Here is a 19,147-nt window from a genome sequence, read left to right as displayed (position 1 = left end):
TGATTAAAACTTGTATTAGTATATTGCACAGTACAGTACATATTCCGTACAATTGACCACTAAATGGTAACACCACAATAAGATTTTCAACTTGTTTGAGTCGGGGTCCACGTTAATCAATTCATGGTAAGAATGGTTAGAATGTTTAGCATTGGTAGCGCACCTGTTCCGATGTCTTGTAGAAGGCCACCGAGGCGTTGACAAGCTTGAGGCGGTCCTCCATCTTCAGCATCAGCTGCTGCCAGTGGACCGCCACCTTCTCAGCGCAGCCGCGAATGGCGTCCGGGTCGTAATGACCGCCCTGGAGCATCATCTGTGACAGGGACGGAGAGACAACAAACGTGTGGCGCTTCCTGCTGGCCGCACTCCTGACACATGCGAGCTAGCACACCCTGGGAGCGTCTCCTTCCGTCACCGTAATTGGTCGCTGACTTAGACGCTGTCAAGCCCCGCCCCTTTCAGAAGACGCTGGACTTACCTCGGCTTTCTGCTGGACCTGAAGAGCACTCTGGTGGGTCTTCTGAAGGGAGTTGGCGTGGAAGAGAGACTAGAAGAGGGAAAATAATAATAATCACTTGACAAATCACACTTGACCAAGGTACTGAAGACCGTTTTATGCTTTAAATAAAGTACTACATCTGTAAATCTGCATTCTTCTCCTCTTGGATTCCACAGCCTCCTTAGAATGTCAAAAAATGTCCCGATGCAACTTTATCACTTTCTCATTTTTTTGTTGTTGTATTTATCTCCATCCATCCATTTTCTACCGCTTATTCCCTTTGGGGTCGCGGGGGGCGCAGGCGCCTATCTTAGCTACAATCGGGCGGAAGGCGGGGTACACCATGGACAAGTCGCTACCTCATCGCAGGGCCAACACAGATAGACAACATTCACACTCACATTCACACACTAGGGCCAATTTAGTGTTGCCAATCAACCTATCCACAGGTGCATGTTTTTGGAAGTGGGAGGAAGCCGGAGTACCCGGAGGGAACCCACGCAGTCACAGGGAGAACATGCAAACTCCACACAGAAAGATCCAGAGCCTGGGATTGAACCCAGGACGGCAGGACCTATTAGCTATACTTTCTTATATTTGAATTTTTTTCACTTCTAAAACAATTGGAGCTTTGATTTTTGGCCGATACGGCTGTTGAGCGGATACGATATCAGCAGGACTCGTATACAGTCGCGATCAAAAGTTTACATACACAAGTAAAGAATATAATGTCATGGCTGTCTCGAGTTTCCAGTAATTTCTACAACTCTTATTTTTTTGTGATAGAGTGATTGGAGCACATACTTGTTGGTCACTAAAAAACATTCATGAGGTTTGGTTCTTTTATGAATTCATTATGGGTCGACTGAAAATGTGAGTCTATCTGTGTTGGCCCTGCGATGAGGTGGCGACTTGTCCAGGGTGTACCCCGCCTTCCGCCCGATTGTAGCTGAGATAGGCGCCAGCGCCCCCCCCGCGACCCCAAAAGGGAATAAGCGGTAGAAAATGGATGGATGGATGAAAATGTGACCAAATCTGCTGGGTCTAAAGTATACATACAGCCAGGTTAATATTGGATTACATGTCCCTTGGCAAGTTTCACTGCAATAAGGCGCTTTTGGTAGCCATCCACAAGCTTCTGGTTGAATTTTTGACCACTCCTCTTGGCAAAATTGGTGCTGTTCAGCTAATTTTGTCGGTTTTCTGGCATGGACTTGTTTCTTCAGCATTGTCCACAGGTTTAAGTCAGGACTTTGGGAAGGCCATTCTAAAACCTTTAATCTAGCCTGATTTAGCCATTACTTTACGACCTTTGACGTGTGTTGTGGTCATTGTCCTGTTGGAACACCCAACTGCGCCCAAGACCCAACCTTCAGGCTGATGATTTTAGGTTCTCCTGAAGAATTTGGAAATAATCCTCCTTTTTCATTTTCCCATTTAAAGCACCAGATCCATTGGCAGCAAAACAGGCTTAAAGCATAATACTACCACCACCATGCTTGACGGTAGGGATGGTGTTCAGGGGATTAAACGCCTCACCTTTTCTCCTCCAAACATATTGCTGGGTATTGTGGCCAGACATTTAAATTTTTGTTTCATCTGACCACAGAACTTTCCTCCAGAAGGTCATATCTTTGTCCATTAGATGTCAGATGAAACAAAAATTGAGCTGTTGGGCCACAAAACCCAGCAGTATGTTTGGAGGAGAAAAGGGGAGGCCTTTAATCCCAGGAACACCAGGCCTACCGTCAAGCATGGTGGTGGTAGTATTATGCTCTGGGCCTGTGCTGCTGCCAATGGAACTGGTGCTTTACAGAGAGTAAATGGGACAATGAAAAAAGAGAATTACCTCCAAATTCTTCAGGACAACCTAAAATCATCAGCCCGAAGGTTGGGTCTTGGGCGCAGTCGGGCGTTCCAACAGGAGAATGACACCAAACACACGTCAAAAGTGGTAAAGGAATGGCTAACTCAGGCTAGAATTAAGGTTTTAGAATGGCCTTCCAAAGTCCTGATTTAAATGTGTGGACTATGCTGAAGAAAAAAGTCCATGTCAGAAAACCAACACCTTAGGCTGAACTGAACCAATTTTGTCAAGAGGAGTGGTCAAAAATTCAACCAGAAGCTTGTGGATGGCTACCAAAAGTGCCTTATTGCAGTGAAACTTGCCAAGGGACATGTAACCAAATATTAACATTGCTGTATGTATACTTTTGACCCAGCAGATTTGGTCACATTTTCAGTAGACCCATAATAAATTCATGATAGAACGAAACCTCATTAATGTTTTTTTAGTGACCAACAAGTATTTGCTCCAATCACTCTATCACAAAAAAATAAGAGTTGTAAAAATGATTGGAAACTCAAGACAGCCATGACATTATGTTCTTTACAAATGTGTGTAAACTTTTGATCGTGACTGTATAAACATACATTATATAGTTTTTTATTTTAACTTCCATAACGATGCCGGTATTGGTGCTTTAAGCATCGGCCGATAGCAATATTGATCCGATACAATATCATACATTTAATATTTTGTGAAATGTTAGCCAATGGTTTTATGAAGTGAAATTAGTCCAACATTAAAAAATACTAACCTATTTATCATGAACTTATGCTGTCTTTGAGTTGAAGCAAAGTCGTAATTAGTTTTTTGGACAAAATAGTTAATGAAGTTCAGCTCATGACGCAGAAAGTTGAACAATGTGGACACGTTTGTTACTGGATAATTGCTAATATGCTTGGACACTTAGTATGTGTAAGTAATTTGCAACTGTAATTATTTGATACTAGTTTATATTGTCAAACGTGCAAAATATTGTTCAATGATTTTTACATATGTCTAGCTTATGTGCTATTGTGTGCTGAGCTGTTGTGTAGCAGCTAGCTTGTGTGTTTCTCAGGGGACATTTGGACGTTGACTGGCCACACAAGTCAACATGCTGCTTGTATCGCACATGATATCACACATTTTACAGGCAACCACGCGTCATTCATATTAGGTTTTTTCTTTTAATGACCAATATCCTATCGGGACAGCCCATTTAAAATCATACAGGAAAACATCTTCTAAGTTGATATCATGAGGAAACATTTTCAATATGGCAACTTTTTTTCCCGACGGGACAAGCGGTAGAAAAATGGATGGATGGATGGATGGACATCATTTAGAAGGAAGCCTTTATGTCAGATGATGTGGCTGCCAAGTGTGTGTTTCCTGGAGTTGAAGGGCAGTCGGACGAGGGGGCGTGTCCTGCTGCGCACATCTGCTACTGATGTATGCTGGGACACTCACTGCTCAAACAATCTCGTGTGTGTTTGTGTGTGTGTGTGTGTGTGTGTGTGTGTGTGTGTGTGTGTGTGTGTGTGTGTGTGTGTGTGTGTGTGTGTGTGTGTGTGCCACACACCTCTATCGCCATCTGGAACTGCTCGTGTTCCCTCTGCAGCTGCTCGGCCTCTGACAGCGAGCTGGCGTTCACCATGCTGGCATTCAGCATGGACTCGCCGTTTCGGATCCATCCCAGAACCTTGGAGAGAAGGAAGATGAAGAGGATAACACATTAGCGGCGATGACATCAGCACACGCCTCCAATTCTTTTGGTCACGACAACATCTCTCCATGTATACTGCACTTAATGTACATGCTGTACCAATGCATGTGTTTTATTCCTTAGTTTAATTCCACGTACAGACATACTGTACAATTTTTCTATTTTTGACATTGTATTTCAGCTCCCTCGTTAAAAAAAAAAAAGAAAGTTAATTTTCGGGTACATTTGAACTATTGTTTTCAATTTTGAGGGAAGTAAGGCAAATAATGATGACGTCTAAAAAATAAAGTTAAAATTTAACATGACTTTATTCTAATAAAAAAACCCAATAATAATATTACTTATTTGCATACAAAATATAAATATTTTTATGAATATTAATATATATATATATATATATATATATATATATATATATATATATATATATATATATATATATATACATACATACATATATATATATTTACATTTATCATTTATCATCATCTATTTTTTGTGAAAAATTATGTAATGAAACAATTCATAATGGTTCAAAAAGATTAATTATTTTTTTCAATTTTAAGTGAAATAAAACAAACAATGTTAACATTTAAAAAAATGTACTTCAAATGTATCATTATTTTATTATAATTTAAAAAATCATGAAATTATGTATTTGTATATAAAATATACATATTTTAATGAATATTAAAATATATAAAATATACTTTAAATATAAAAACATATTTAAATGTATTCAAATGTATTTATTTTAGTATTTAATTTTTCATCAAAAATACGTAACAAAAACATTTATACGGGTTCAAAATGATTAGTTAATTTTTTCAATTTTAAGGCAAATAATATCAACATTTCAAAAAATAAAGTTTAAATTCAACATTATTTTATTATAACAAAAAAGTATTCACCTATTTATTTGTACATAATATATACATATTTTATTAAATATTAAAATATAGAAAATATGTTTTAAAAATTGAAAAAATATTTATATGTATTCAAATGCATTTTTTATTCTAGTATTTAATTTTTTGCCAATAATATGTACCAAAAAGTTCATATTGGTTCAAAATGATTAATTATTGTTTTCAATTTTAAGTGAAGTAAGGCAAAAAAAATAATACCGTTTAAAAGATAGGGTTAAAATGTTACATTATTTTATTATAATAAAACATCACATATTATTTATTTGTATATAGATGTACATAATTTTATAAATATTACAATATATAAAATATATTTTCAATACAAAATATTATGGGCTTCACGGTGGCAGAGGGGTTAGTGCGTCTGCCTCACAATACGAAGTTCCTGCAGTCCTGGGTTCAAATCCAGGCTCGGGATCTTTCTGTGTGGAGTTTGCATGTTCTCCCCGTGAATGCGTGGGTTCCCTCCGGGTACTCCGGCTTCCTCCCACTTCCAAAGACATGCACCTGGGGATAGGTTAATTGGCGACACTAAATTGGCCCTAGTGTGTGAATGTGAGTGTGAATGTTGTCTATCTGTGTTGGCCCTGCGATGAGGTGGCGACTTGTCCAGGGTGTACCCTGCCTTCCGCCCGATTGTAGCTGAGATAGGCGCCAGCGACCCCCGCGACCCCGAAAGGGAATAAGCGGTAGAAAATGGATGGATGGATGGATGGATTTATATATATTCAAATGTGTTTTTTTGTCAATAATATATAGGAAAAAATGTATAATGGTTCAAAATTATTAATTATTGGTTTAAATTTTAAGTAAAGAAAGGCAAATAATATTAACCTTTTAAAAAATCAGGTAAAAATGTTAACTTATTTCTTCATGAGAAAAAAATCATTATATTATTAATTTGTATATGAACTATACCAGTACATGTTTTAATCAAAGTTAAAATATATAAAATATATTTTAAATAATAAAAAATATTTATATATATTTACATTTATTATTACTTATTTTAGTTTTTGTCAATAATATGTAAGAAATTGTTTCATATTGGTTCAAAATTATTTATTGTATTCAATTTTAAGTGAAGTAAGGATAATGTTAATAACGTTTAAAAAATAAGGTAAAAATCTAACAATATTTATTTATAATAAAAATAATTATATTATCAATTTGTATATAAAATATACATATTTTAATGAGTGTTAAAATACATAAAATATATTTAAAATATAAAAAGATATTTAATATATTCAAATGAATTACTATTTATTTTTTTAGTATTAACTTTTGTCAAAAATGTGTAAGAAAAAATTAATAATGGTTGAAAATTAATCATTGTTTTCAATTTTAAGTGAAGTAAGGCAAGTATTAATAATGTTGAAAAAATAAGGTTAAAATTTAACATTATTTTATTATAATAAAAAATCATTATATTTGTTTGTATACAAAATATACATATTTTAGTAAATATATAATATATATATATATATATATAACATTTTTTGTATTTTATTTTTTGTCAAAAATATGCAACAAAAAAATGAATAATGGTTTAAAATGATTAATCATTAAGATTAAAATATATTAAATATTTATGAAATATATTTTCAATATTTTGTTTAAATTAGATATATTTTACATGTTATCATTTATTTTTGTATTTTATTTTTTGTCAAAAATATGTCACAAAAAATCATAACGGTTCAAAATGATTAATTATTAAGTTAAAAACTATTAAGTCATAAAATTGACAATGATTAAGTTTGTTATTATTAGTAGTTTAAACTTTTTTTTTTAAAGAGTGTCTTTCTAAAAAGGCGCAATATGACTCAAATCAATCATAATTTTCCTAATCAGAAAAAAAGTTAATCGTTTGAATTACAGGTTTACATCATTTATTATAATAACACATGTGATCATATTATGTGATCCTTGAAAACAAAGTGTTTGGTGCGGATCTACATATGGGTGCAGTTTTTTTCTATTGAGAATGATTATAGTCTTGGTTTTCATCATTTTGGGACATTTTCCTTGCACGCATATCGCAAAATGCACAATTCCTCTTGTTGCTAAGAAGACCTGTGCCTTGGCAAAGGTCATTGCCATAACAGCTCCTCTGTTATTCAACCAGCCTGTCTGCACAAGTGAGAATGAATGGTCACGTTTCTTGACTACCTGCTTGACCTCGGCCTGAAGGTGGCGCAGTTGCAGAATCTGCTCCAGGCGTGCGTGCGCGTGCTGAGCGCTCAGTTCCACTTCCTGCTGCTTCTCGTGTAGGAACTCCAGCAGCTCCTGCACCTGGGAGGCCAAGTCGGCGTCCTTCTCGCCAGTCAGCTCGATTCCTGAGACGGAAGGAGACACGACTAGCATGATCGATCAGCATATTGATTTTTCACTGGGAAGAATGTTGCGCGACGTTTGAATTACGTCTTTGAGCATTGGAGGCTTAATGATGTTCACTACTTGGATGCCAGGATATATTATAGTCTGCTGCCTAAACGGGCTGCAGTAGATTCAATTCAGCAGAAAAATTCAGGCATCAGAATTTATTATGAAAAATGTTATTATTCCTTCAGCAGAGAATTCAACCAATTTACCAATTTGATGCCTAAACGGGCTACTTGAAGAATCTTACAAGGAAGTAAAATAAGTTTACTACATTTTTTAATTGGATCATTTTGAACTAAACAGTTTGAAAAAAAAAATTAAATAAATATATAAATAATATATACAGCATATATATATATATATATATATATACTTACTTACATATATATACATATATATATATCCTTACTTAAGTATATAAATAAATATATACATATAAATATATATATATATACATATATATATATATATTTATATATATATATATATATATATATATATATATATATATATACATATACTTACTTACTTAAGTAAGTAAGTATATATATATTGAGAATCGATTGTATTTTTTTTTTCAATCTTTTTTTTTTTTTTATCAATCCAACAAAACCATACACAGCAATACCATAACAATGCAATCCAATTACAAAACCAAACTTGACCCAGCAACACTCAAAATGGCAATAAACAGAGCAATTGAGAGGAGACACAAACACGACACAGAACAAACCAAAAGTACTGAAACAAAAATTAATATTATCAACAACAGTATCAATATTAGTTCTAATTTCAGCATAGCAGTGATTAAAAATCCCTCATTGACATTATCATTAGACATTTATAAAAATAAAAAAAAAGAACAATAGTGTCACAGTGGCTTACACTTGCATTGCATCTCATAAGCTTGACAACACACTGTGTCCAATGTTTTCACAAATATAAAATAAGTCATATTTTTGGTTCGTTTAATAGTAAAAAGAAGTTTACATTATTGCAATCAGTTGATAAAACATTGTCCTTTACAATTACAAAAGCTTTTTTTTTTTAAATCTACTACTCTGTTAGCATGTCAGCAGACTGGGGTAGATCCTGCTGAAAACCTATGTTTGAATGAATAAAGAATCGCGTGAATCGAAAAATAAAAAATCGATTTATAATCGAATCGCGACCCCAAGAATCGATATTGAATCGAACCAAAGATTCGCAGCCCTAATATATATATATATATATTTACATACAGTATATACATGGACAAATGTATAGGTAAGTATATATAATACTTACACAATAATTTAAAAAAAACTAAATAAAATAGAAATAAATACATATATGTATACAAACCACGTTTCCATATGAGTTGGGAAATTGTGTTGGATGTAAATATAAACATACAGTAATACAATGATTAGCAAATTATTTTCAACCCATATTCAATTGAAGGCACTAGAAAGACAAGATATTTGATGTTCAAACTCATAAACTTGATTTTTTTTTTGCAAATAATAATTAACTTAGAATTTCATGGTTGCAACACGTGCCAAAGTAGTTGGGAAAGGGCATGTTCACCACTGTGTTATATCACCTTTTCTTTTAACAACACTCAATAAACAATTAGGAACAGAAAAAACTAATTGTTGAAGCTTTGAAAGTGGAATTTTTTCCCATTCTTGTTTTATGTAGAGCTTCAGTCGTTCAACAGCCCGGGGTCTCCGCTGTCGTATTTTACGCTTCATAATGGGCCACACATTTTAAATGGGAGACATGTCTGGACTGCAGGCGGGCCAGGAAAGTACCTGCACTCTTTTTTTACGAAGCCACGCTATTGTAACACGTGCTGAATGTGGCTTGGCATTGTCTTGCTGAAATAAGCAGGGGCGTCCATGAAAAAGACGGCGCTTAGATGGCAGCATATGTTGTTCCAAAAGCTGTATGTACCTTTCAGGATTAATGGTGCCTTCACAGATGTGTAAATTACTCATGCCTTGGGCATAAATGCACCCCCATACCATCACAGATGCTGGCTTTTGAACTTTGCGTCGATTACAGTCTGGATGTTTCGCTTCCCCTTTGGTCCGGATGACACGATGTCGACTATTTCCAATAACAAATTGAGATGTGGACTCGTCAGACCACAGAACACTTTTCCACTTTGCATCAGTCCATCTTAGATGATCTCGGGCCCAGAAAAGCCGGCGGCGTTTCTGGATGTTGTTGATAAATGGCTTTCGCTTTGCATAGTAGAGCTTTAACTTGCACTTACAGATGTAGCGACGAACTGTATTCAGTGACAGTGGTTTTATGAAGTGTTCCTGAGCCCATGTGGTGATATCTTTTAGAGATTGATGTTAGTTTTTGATACAGTGCCGTCTGAGGGATCGAAGGTCACGGTCATTCAATGTTGGTTTCCGGCCACGCCGCTTACGTGGAGTGATTTCTCCAGATTCTCTGAACCTTTTGATAATATTATGGACCGTAGATGTTAAAATCCCTAAATTTCTTGCAATTTTACTTTGAGAAACATTGTTCTTAAACTGTTTGACTATTTGCTCACGCAGTTGTGGACAAAGGGGTGTACCTTGCTCCATCCTTTCTTGTGAAAGACTGAGCATTTTTTGGGAAGCTGTTTTTATACCCAATCATGGCACCCACCTGTTCCCAATTAGCCTGCACACCTGTGGGATGTTCCAAATAAGTGTTTGATGAGCATTCCTCAACTTTATCAGTATTTATTGCCACCTTTCCCAACTTTGTCACGTGTTGCTGACATCAAATTGTAAAGTTAATGATTATTTGCAAAAAAAAAAAAAAAAAAAGTTTATCAATTTGAACATCAAATATGTTGTCTTTGTAGCATATTCAACTGAATATGGGTTGAAAATGATTTGCAAATCATTGTATTCTGTTTATATTTACATCTAACAAACTTTCCCAACTCATAAGGAAACGGGGTTTGTAAATACATACATATATATACATACATACACACATATATATATTTATATATATATATGTATATATATACATACATAGATATATATATGCATATATAAATATATATATACATGCATATATATATATATATATACATACATTCATATATATATGCATATATAAATATATATATATAAGTACATATATATGTATATATACACACATAAATACATATACGTATATATATAACTATTTTGAATTGTAAAATGAATTCAACTCAATAAAATGAATAATTTAATTTAAGTACAGATCTAATACAACAATAACATTTTTGGATTCCAAAAAGTGATTACTAAAAATAAACACATTTTTAAATCATTAAAATGCTAACATTGTAAAAACATATATTACAGGGCTTCACGGTGGCAGAGGGGTTAGTGCGTCTGCCTCACAATACGAAGTTCCTGCAGTCCTGGGTTCAAATCCAGGCTCGGGATCTTTCTGTGTGGAGTTTGCATGTTCTCCCCGTGAATGCGTGGGTTCCCTCCGGGTACTCCGGCTTCCTCCCACTTCCAAAGACATGCACCTGGGGATAGGTTGATTGGCAACACTAAATTGGCCCTAGTGTGTGAATGTTGTCTGTCTATCTGTGTTGGCCCTGCGATGAGGTGGCGACTTGTCCAGGGTGTACCCCGCCTTCCGCCCGATTGTAGCTGAGATAGGCGCCAGCGCCCCCCGCAACCCCAAAAGGGAATAAGCGGTAGAAAATGGATGGATATATTACAGGTTATTTAAAAAAAAAAAAAGCAAGTAAATAAACAGATAAATAAAAAAAATAAAAAAATAAAATTAAAATAAGTTAAGTAAATTCTAAAGGCCTTTTCAGAACATAAGGGAAAACTAATGTGTTTTTATAGTTTGCCATCTTAAATAAACATAAAAATGAACAGTTGCCTTGGCAAGTGCAGAGGGTGCAATTAATTGGGACCCAACTAGTTAGTTTGCTGCCTAAACGGGCTGCCAAAGAATCAAGATTTAATCCAGCAAAGGAATTCAGGCATCTGAATTTTAAATGAAAAATGTTGTGCAAACAATTTAGATAATGAGCGGGTTAAGCCGGCTGCTTGAAGAATCTAATATGGAAGTAAATTTAGTCTATTACATTTTATTTTTATTTTTAAATTTTGAACTTATTTTGAAATGTTTTTTCCTAGTCTGCCATTTTTACTTGATATGAAAGTAAAAAGCACAGGGTTGATGAAATAACTCCATACAATTGTATTCTGAGTAGATCTGATCTTGAATTTACCTGAGGCTTGGACCTCCATGATGTACTGGTGCAGGTCCTGGCCCTGCTGCATGACCTCATAAGTCATGTTGTTCATGGCCGCCTTACGCTCGGCGTGCCTCTTCAGCCTCTGCTCGGCCAGGCCGATGTCCTCTGCCCCGCCAGAGGAGGCGCCGTCGCTTAGCTGCCGAGACAGGTCCTCCTTCCAAGCGTCCAGCTCGGCCGTCACCTGCAGGGAGAGACGCGCGGACGCCGTCAGCGCCGAGCTGGAGGTCGGGGGACGGAGCGTTCCTACCTCGATGGTGTACTGCTCAAAGATGCGCAGCTGCAGAAAGATGTCCAGTTTGATCTTGCGCTCGTGGAACAGCTCCTCCATCTGGCCCTGGGCCTCGTCCAGCTGCTGCAGCACCCCCTGGATGTGAGCGATGGAACTGCAGTGCGGCGTCTTGTTGGTGGACATGGCGGCGTCCCTGAGGGGAGAGGCAGACGGACAGTCACGCCTCTGATGCACCTTCTGACCGCGCCCTTACCTGAGCTGCTGCATAAGCTCCTCCCCCTCTTTGATGACGTTGAGCGTGGCCTCCAGCGTGGCCGTCTGCTGCTGCTGGAACTGCTGGATGAGCGCCTGCACCGAGTCCACCGAGTCACAGGTCACGTCGTCCAGCAGCTGCTTCTGGAGCTCCTCCATCCATGACCACAGCTGCGCCACGGGACAACATCAGCATCAAACGTAGTCTCCTGTAGCTAGCTCAATGCTAATTTACATTAGATATGCCTTTGATGTGTTACTGATTAGCATTGGCGACTTTAAGTCTATTAACTATTCCAGGGAAGTATCACAGAATCAGACATACTTTATTAATCCCTGAGGGGAACTTAAAATTTTCAGCACAATCCCATTCAAGATCAGACCAACATTACAGGGAGACAGAACAAGATCGCTGATGGGTCTGCCAACTTCCGGCGCCCCTTACAAAAAGGTGAGATACAGGTAAACAAGTGGGGGGGAATGGGAGAAAAAAATAAAAGATTAAAATAAAATATGCAAAAAATGCAATACTTACAGTAAAAAAAACTTTGTAGGACGCAACCGAAGACAAAACGGGCATGTTCAACTTGATGGGAAAGACTACTTCCTGTTTGTGTCCAAAAATATTAATGGTTTTATATTCACAATTGCCTAATTTTAAACCAAACAATAATTTCTATAGGTCATAAAATGAATAAAAAATAATGTATAGTAATAAGTATTTTAAGAAATCAAAAATTAATTTAATTTCATTTATTGGTACAAAAATACCAAATATAAGAACTATTTGAAAAAGAAATACAATGTGTGAAATTAAATAAATAAACTAAAATAGACTTTTTAAATCCTCATAAAAGCTCCTCCATCCACGACTAAAGCGGCGCCGCGGAAGGACATAAGCGTCAAAAGCAGTCTCCTCTAGCTAGCTCGATGCTAATTTACCTTGGATTAGCCATTGACATACTACCGATTAGCATTAGCGACTTTAAATGTGGTAGCTACCACTATTACAAAAGGGCAATAGGTACAGTACAAACACTTTGTAGGACTCAACCAAAGACAATACTGGCACATTCAACTTAATGGCAAGGACTACTTCCTGTTTGTGCTCATAAACATTAATTATTTTATTGCAACATTTGAGCTGATTATTTGTTTCATAATTTTTTTTATTGATCATCTCGATGGAGGGTATGACATGAAATAGCAAGTCCCAGACGTTAGATGGCAGTAGTGCATACTTTAGGGCGTGTTGTTTCGTTTTTTGTTGCTCCCTGAAAAGTGTTAAGACTGTAAGTATTGCACTAGCGGTAGGTACTAAATTTGAAGTCGCTGATGGTAATAGGTAGCGCGTCAATGGCATATCCACTGTAAATTAGCATTGAGGTGTTTGATTGCTATGGGCGACTTAGTCGTCATTTTACTTTCACAAATTTGGAGGTGCTTAAATCGCCGTCTACAATAGCGAATCAGTAGCATGTCAATGGCAAAGCCAGTGCTTGTTAGCATCAAGCTAGCGCTTTGTTGGAAAAGTGAAGCCCTACGTAACTTACGTTGACGTGTTTTTGGAGTCATGTCCTTTAAAGGCCTACTGAAATGAGATTTTCTTATTTAAACGGGGATAGCAGGTCCATTCTATGTGTCATACTTGATCATTTCGCTATAGTGCCATATTTTTGCTGAAAGGATTGAGTCTGCTTTAATCGTATAATTACACAGTATTCTGGACTTCTGTGTTGCTGAATCTTTTGCAATTTGTTCAATTAATAATGGCGACGTCAAAGTAAAAAGATGGAGGTGGGAATCGGTGTATTCCAGCTTCCTTTAGTCACACAAACACAGCCGGTCTTTCCTCGTTTAAAATTCCAGAAGGTGAAGCTTTACTATGGAACAGAGTGGTCAAGCGAACATGGTTCCCGACCACATGTCAACCGGCAGGTTTCCGTGAGAAAATTGTGCTAATAAGTCGGCTCTTACCGTAGTTATGAGCAGAGCTTGCGTCCTCCTGCAACTGCAGACTATTACCTCCTCCCACCGGAGACACTGGCGGTCACCACACCCGTGGCCACACCCCTCCGACTTTCAGGTACCATATAATCTCACTAAAACACTAGTAACACAATAAGCAGATAAGAGATTTTCCAGAATTATCCTAGTAAATGTGTCTAATAACATCTGAATCGTTCTCCCTGCCCTCACCTTTTTTTTCTTTTTTTTCTTCTAGTCCTTCACTCTCACTATCCTCATCCACGAATCTTTCATCCTCGCTCAAATTAATGGGGAAATTGTCGCTTTCTCGGTCCGAATCGCTCTAGCTGCTGGTGGCTATGATTGTAAACATTGTGAGGATGTGAGGAGCTCTACAACCAGTGACGTCACGCGCACATCGTCTGCTACTTCCGGTACAGGCAAAGCTTTTTTATTAGCGACCAAAAGTTGGGAACTTTATCGTGGATGTTCTCTACTAATTCCTTTCAGCAAAAATATGGCAATATCGCGAAATTATCAAGTATGACACATAGAATGGACCTGCTATCCCCGTTTAAATAAGAAAATCTCATTTCAGTAAGCCTTTAATCGGCTTTGAAAATTACAGTGAGGCAGTTTGGCTGAGTTGGCTCTAAGTGCTGCTGGAGTGATCGCCAAATTCGGTGACTCCCCCGTTGAATTTCATGTGATTCAGTAAGACTGGCGGGATTCAGTCGGTGTCAAAAAAAGAAAATTACCCATCTCTACTGATATCGGATGTAGGTCAAGTCATTTACAAAAGGTAACGATGCTAGGCTATGGACTACCAGGAGCTAGAAGCTACACAACTGCTAAGCACACAATAGCACAAAACTAGACATAGGTAATAATCATTGAACGTTATCGCATATTTTTTATTTTTTTCCAAGATGTAATAGCTGCTGTTGGCAGGAGCTCTTGTGTCATCCTTTTGTGTCTCGCCTTTTTTGTAAGGGGCGCCGGAAGTCGGCAGACCCGTCAGCGATCCTGTTCTGTCTCCCTGTAATGTTTTATCCTGTTCTGTCTCCCTGTAATGTTTGTCTGATCTTGAATGGGATTGTGCTAGAAATTTAAATTTCCCTTCGGGGATTAATAAAGTATTTCTGATTCTGATATTTGTCAATATAAACAAATAATTATAGTTTTGCATTACTTAGAAAACTAGTTGGGCTGTCAATCGATTTGTTTCTATTATTCGGGGTAATGATTTGATTCAGAATCGGTTCTCGATTCAAAACGATTGTCCATTCAAAATAACTTTTTTTTTTTTAAATAACATTGGGTGCCAGTTCTATGATTAACTACATTAATTCATAAAATACATGCATTTGTATATTACTTAAAATAAAACAGTTTTGTTCTTTTTTAAATAAAATTCTACCCAAATATTTAATAAAGTGGCTGGAAAGGACAAATTAAAAAATATATATATTGTTTTTCGTAATCAATTAAGAATTGTTACAAATAAGAATCGCGATTCATTCAAATTTATTTGTTTATTTTTGACACCTCGAAGAACTATCCAGTAAGAAACGTGTCCGCATCATTCCATTTACTGAGCCACAAGCAATTACCGCTCCGGTTCAATTTAAAGATAGCATAACTCTATTCCAGACGCTGAATAATAAACATGTTATTGTTTTGTTGTTCTCTGTTTGACTCCTCACTTGTTTCACTTGATCACACCTTTACCAACATTCCACAAGTGTGTAGGAGTCATACTGATATCATATCAGATCAATATTGGTATCGTATCGAAAGTAAACAAGCTGTATTGGTAGAAAGCTATTTATTACCACATGAGCACACAAATAAGTAGCGCTATCATCGGATGAGCCTCACCTCTTTGGTGTGCGTGTGGAAGGACACGGACATGTCCAGCAGAAGCTTCCGGTGCTCCACACGACGCACAAAATCCTGAATCCGGACCTCCAGGTGCCGGGCGGCCTTGTAGATCTCCTCCGGGTCGCATTCACCCGTCTGGGCCAGCTGCTCGGCCGCCTCCAGGAGCTTGTCTGCGTTGGTGTACGTGTTCTGGAAGCAGACAAGGAATTATTTCACTAATTGAAATAAATAGACTGCATTATTAGTATTATTGATGCTCTATTAAACCTAATTGTGGTTTGATTCGTGATGTATAGATAATAATGAAACAATATTAACTTTATCCATTCATCCATCCATTTTCTACTGCTTATTCCCTTTGGGGTCGCGGGGGGCGCTGGTGCCTATCTCAGCTACAATCGGGCGGAAGGCGGGGTACACCCTGGACAAGTCGCCAACTCATCGTAGGGCCAACACAGATAGACAGACAACATTCACACTCACATTCACACACTAGGGCAAATTTAGTGTTGCCAATCAACCTATCCCCAGGTGCATGTCTTTGGAGGTGGGAGGAAGCAGGAGTACCCGGAGGGAACCCACGCAGTCACGGGGAGGACATGCAAACTCCCAAGCCCAGGATTGAACCCAGGACTACTCAGGATCTTTGTATTTTGAGGTAGACGCACTAACCCCTTTATCACCGTGTTGTCCTATTAACTTTATCATATAGTGAAATTATATATATTATTTTGAGAAATTAGTTAAATTATAGTATAATGATATTATTATTATTAAATCAATAAAAATATACATTACAATATAAATAAAAATACAACATACATAATATTAGTTAACTCAAATATATATATATATATATATATATATATATATATATATATATATGTGTGTTATTATAACCATTATTTATATTATTACATTAAATGTAATCAACCAATTACTGTACTTCACTAATTAAAATGAATAAACTTTATCATTATTATTATTGCTGTGTTAAATTTAATAGTGATTTGATTCATGACGTATTGACAAAAATAAAATAGTAATAAGTATACATTATTTAGTGAAATTATAAATGCTTGAAATTATCAGAGTGAAATGCTTAAAAATATAGCGTATTTATCATTATTATTATTACTATCAGTATGAATATGCATTACATTCCAAATAATTTCATAAAATAGAATATAGGATATATATATATATATATATATATATATATATATGCTGTATATATATATATATACTGTATATATATATATATGAATTAATTAATTAACATCATCACATGACTATAACCATTATTTATATAGTCTTACATTAAATGTAATCAACCAATTACTGTACTTCACTAGATAAAATCGATAAACTGTTATTATACGAATATGCATTGCACTGCAAATAATATTATAATATATAATATAAATTAATGAATTAACTATTACATATTCACAGTGTATATATATATATATATATATATATATATATATATATATATATATATATATATATATATATATATATGTATATATATGTGTATATATATGTGTGTATATATATATATATATATATATATATATATATATATACACACGCATTATTATAACCATTATTTATATTATTACATTACATGTAATCAATTAATTACTTCACTGTTTAAAATTAATATACTATATTATTAGTATCATTGCTATGTTAAATTAAATTGTGGTATGATTCATGATGTATTGACAATAATAAAATAATGTTATTAAAATATTAAGTATATTTTATAGGTTAATTGTCTGAAAAATAAAAAAATTAATTGTAGTGTATTTATTTTTATTAGAATTACATTAAATCAATATAAATATGCATTACATTACAAATAATAATATATTGGAAAAACAATAACACACAATCTTGAATAAAAAATAAATAATACTATGATAGTGTATATGTATATATATATATATATATATATACATATATATATATATATATATATGTATATATATATATATATATGTGTGTGTGTGTGTGTGTGTGTATTTACACTATTTTGTTGTACACATTTGCATGATTAAATAACAAATTATGACCATGGTAAAATAATTGTACTTTACCTTTAAGTACCTATAAAAAACATAGATAGGATATATTATTATTATTTTTACTGCATAAAACATTGATGGACACGGTCAGGCCAATAATTTTTTTTTTTACAATGAGGATAAATTGAGGCTTCACAATATATTTATTGAAATATTTTCATACTCTTTTTATTCATGCGAAACAATTTAAAAACATTTTTAATTCAAACTAAATTTAATTTGATGCATGATTTTACATTTTTAAAAGCACCAACCCGACGTGCCACGGGCACAATGACAATTATTGGGTAAAATTTGCTACCACAATATTATCAGTGACGGAGCAAGAAGGGGCTAGGAACACAAATATGAATTTGACATGCGCTTCATCACGTAAAGTGGAGCCCCCAGTGATGACGGGGTCCAACACATTTGCAGCCATCATTACAATGAATTGCGTTAGTAAAGCCCAACATTCCACATTCCTGTTTCTTTAAGCGCCAAAAACATTGTCTGCTCTGTATGAACTATCGCAGCTGCACTTTTTTCAAATCTCCGTCTTGGGACGAGACATCCCCGCATGGGAGGGTTGGAGGGTGGGGGGGATTAGTCGGCAAGAAGATAATCATTTACAGGAGATTAATACTTAGGGCTGCTTTTGCATGTGGAGGGTACAGATTAGTGCAAAAGAAGAATCCTCTTTGTCAAACAGAAAGAAAAAGTGACTTCGGTCTAAGAGGTTGTCATGACAACGAAGAATGACAAATCCTGGCACGCTGACATCAAAAAGGCTTTGAGAAATGACGACAATAAGCATCGTCGCAATATGTACTAGCGTGGTCGCACCACCACCGTGTTCAGCGGGAAAACGGCGCATTTGAGCTAATTAACGACAACCATTGCTAATTGACGACAACCAATGAGACACTTTAACGGCTAATGCTAAATAAAAACTACCAATGACAAATTGTGACGGCTAATGCTAATTAACGACGACCAATGCTATTTGACAATGACCAATGCTAACCGACGACGACCAATGACACACTGCGACGGCTAATGCTAATTAACAACGACCAATGACAAACTATAACGGCTCATG

The 19,147-nt window shown here is 35.8% G+C and overlaps 1 protein-coding gene across 2 annotated transcripts in view; it reads right to left on the bottom strand.

The window, feature by feature from the left end:
- The window catches only part of LOC133537848 (kalirin-like), a 229,473-nt gene that overhangs the window by 132,176 nt on the left and 78,150 nt on the right, over positions 1-19,147 (bottom strand). For both annotated transcript variants that reach the window (XM_061878920.1, XM_061878919.1), the window contains exons 15-22: positions 15,971-16,162; positions 12,123-12,292; positions 11,888-12,062; positions 11,614-11,821; positions 7,158-7,324; positions 3,910-4,029; positions 479-547; positions 164-313 (exon numbers count right to left, since the gene is read on the bottom strand). In XM_061878920.1, the coding sequence (XP_061734904.1) occupies positions 164-313; positions 479-547; positions 3,910-4,029; positions 7,158-7,324; positions 11,614-11,821; positions 11,888-12,062; positions 12,123-12,292; positions 15,971-16,162 (1,251 nt within the window). The remainder of the gene's footprint in view (positions 1-163; positions 314-478; positions 548-3,909; positions 4,030-7,157; positions 7,325-11,613; positions 11,822-11,887; positions 12,063-12,122; positions 12,293-15,970; positions 16,163-19,147) is intronic.

This window comes from Nerophis ophidion, linkage group LG19 (assembly GCF_033978795.1).
Source record: "Nerophis ophidion isolate RoL-2023_Sa linkage group LG19, RoL_Noph_v1.0, whole genome shotgun sequence".
NCBI classification, from domain to species: domain Eukaryota; kingdom Metazoa; phylum Chordata; class Actinopteri; order Syngnathiformes; family Syngnathidae; genus Nerophis; species Nerophis ophidion.
Note: the sequence above shows the minus strand (reverse complement) of the source record. Positions and strands in the feature narration are given on the sequence as shown.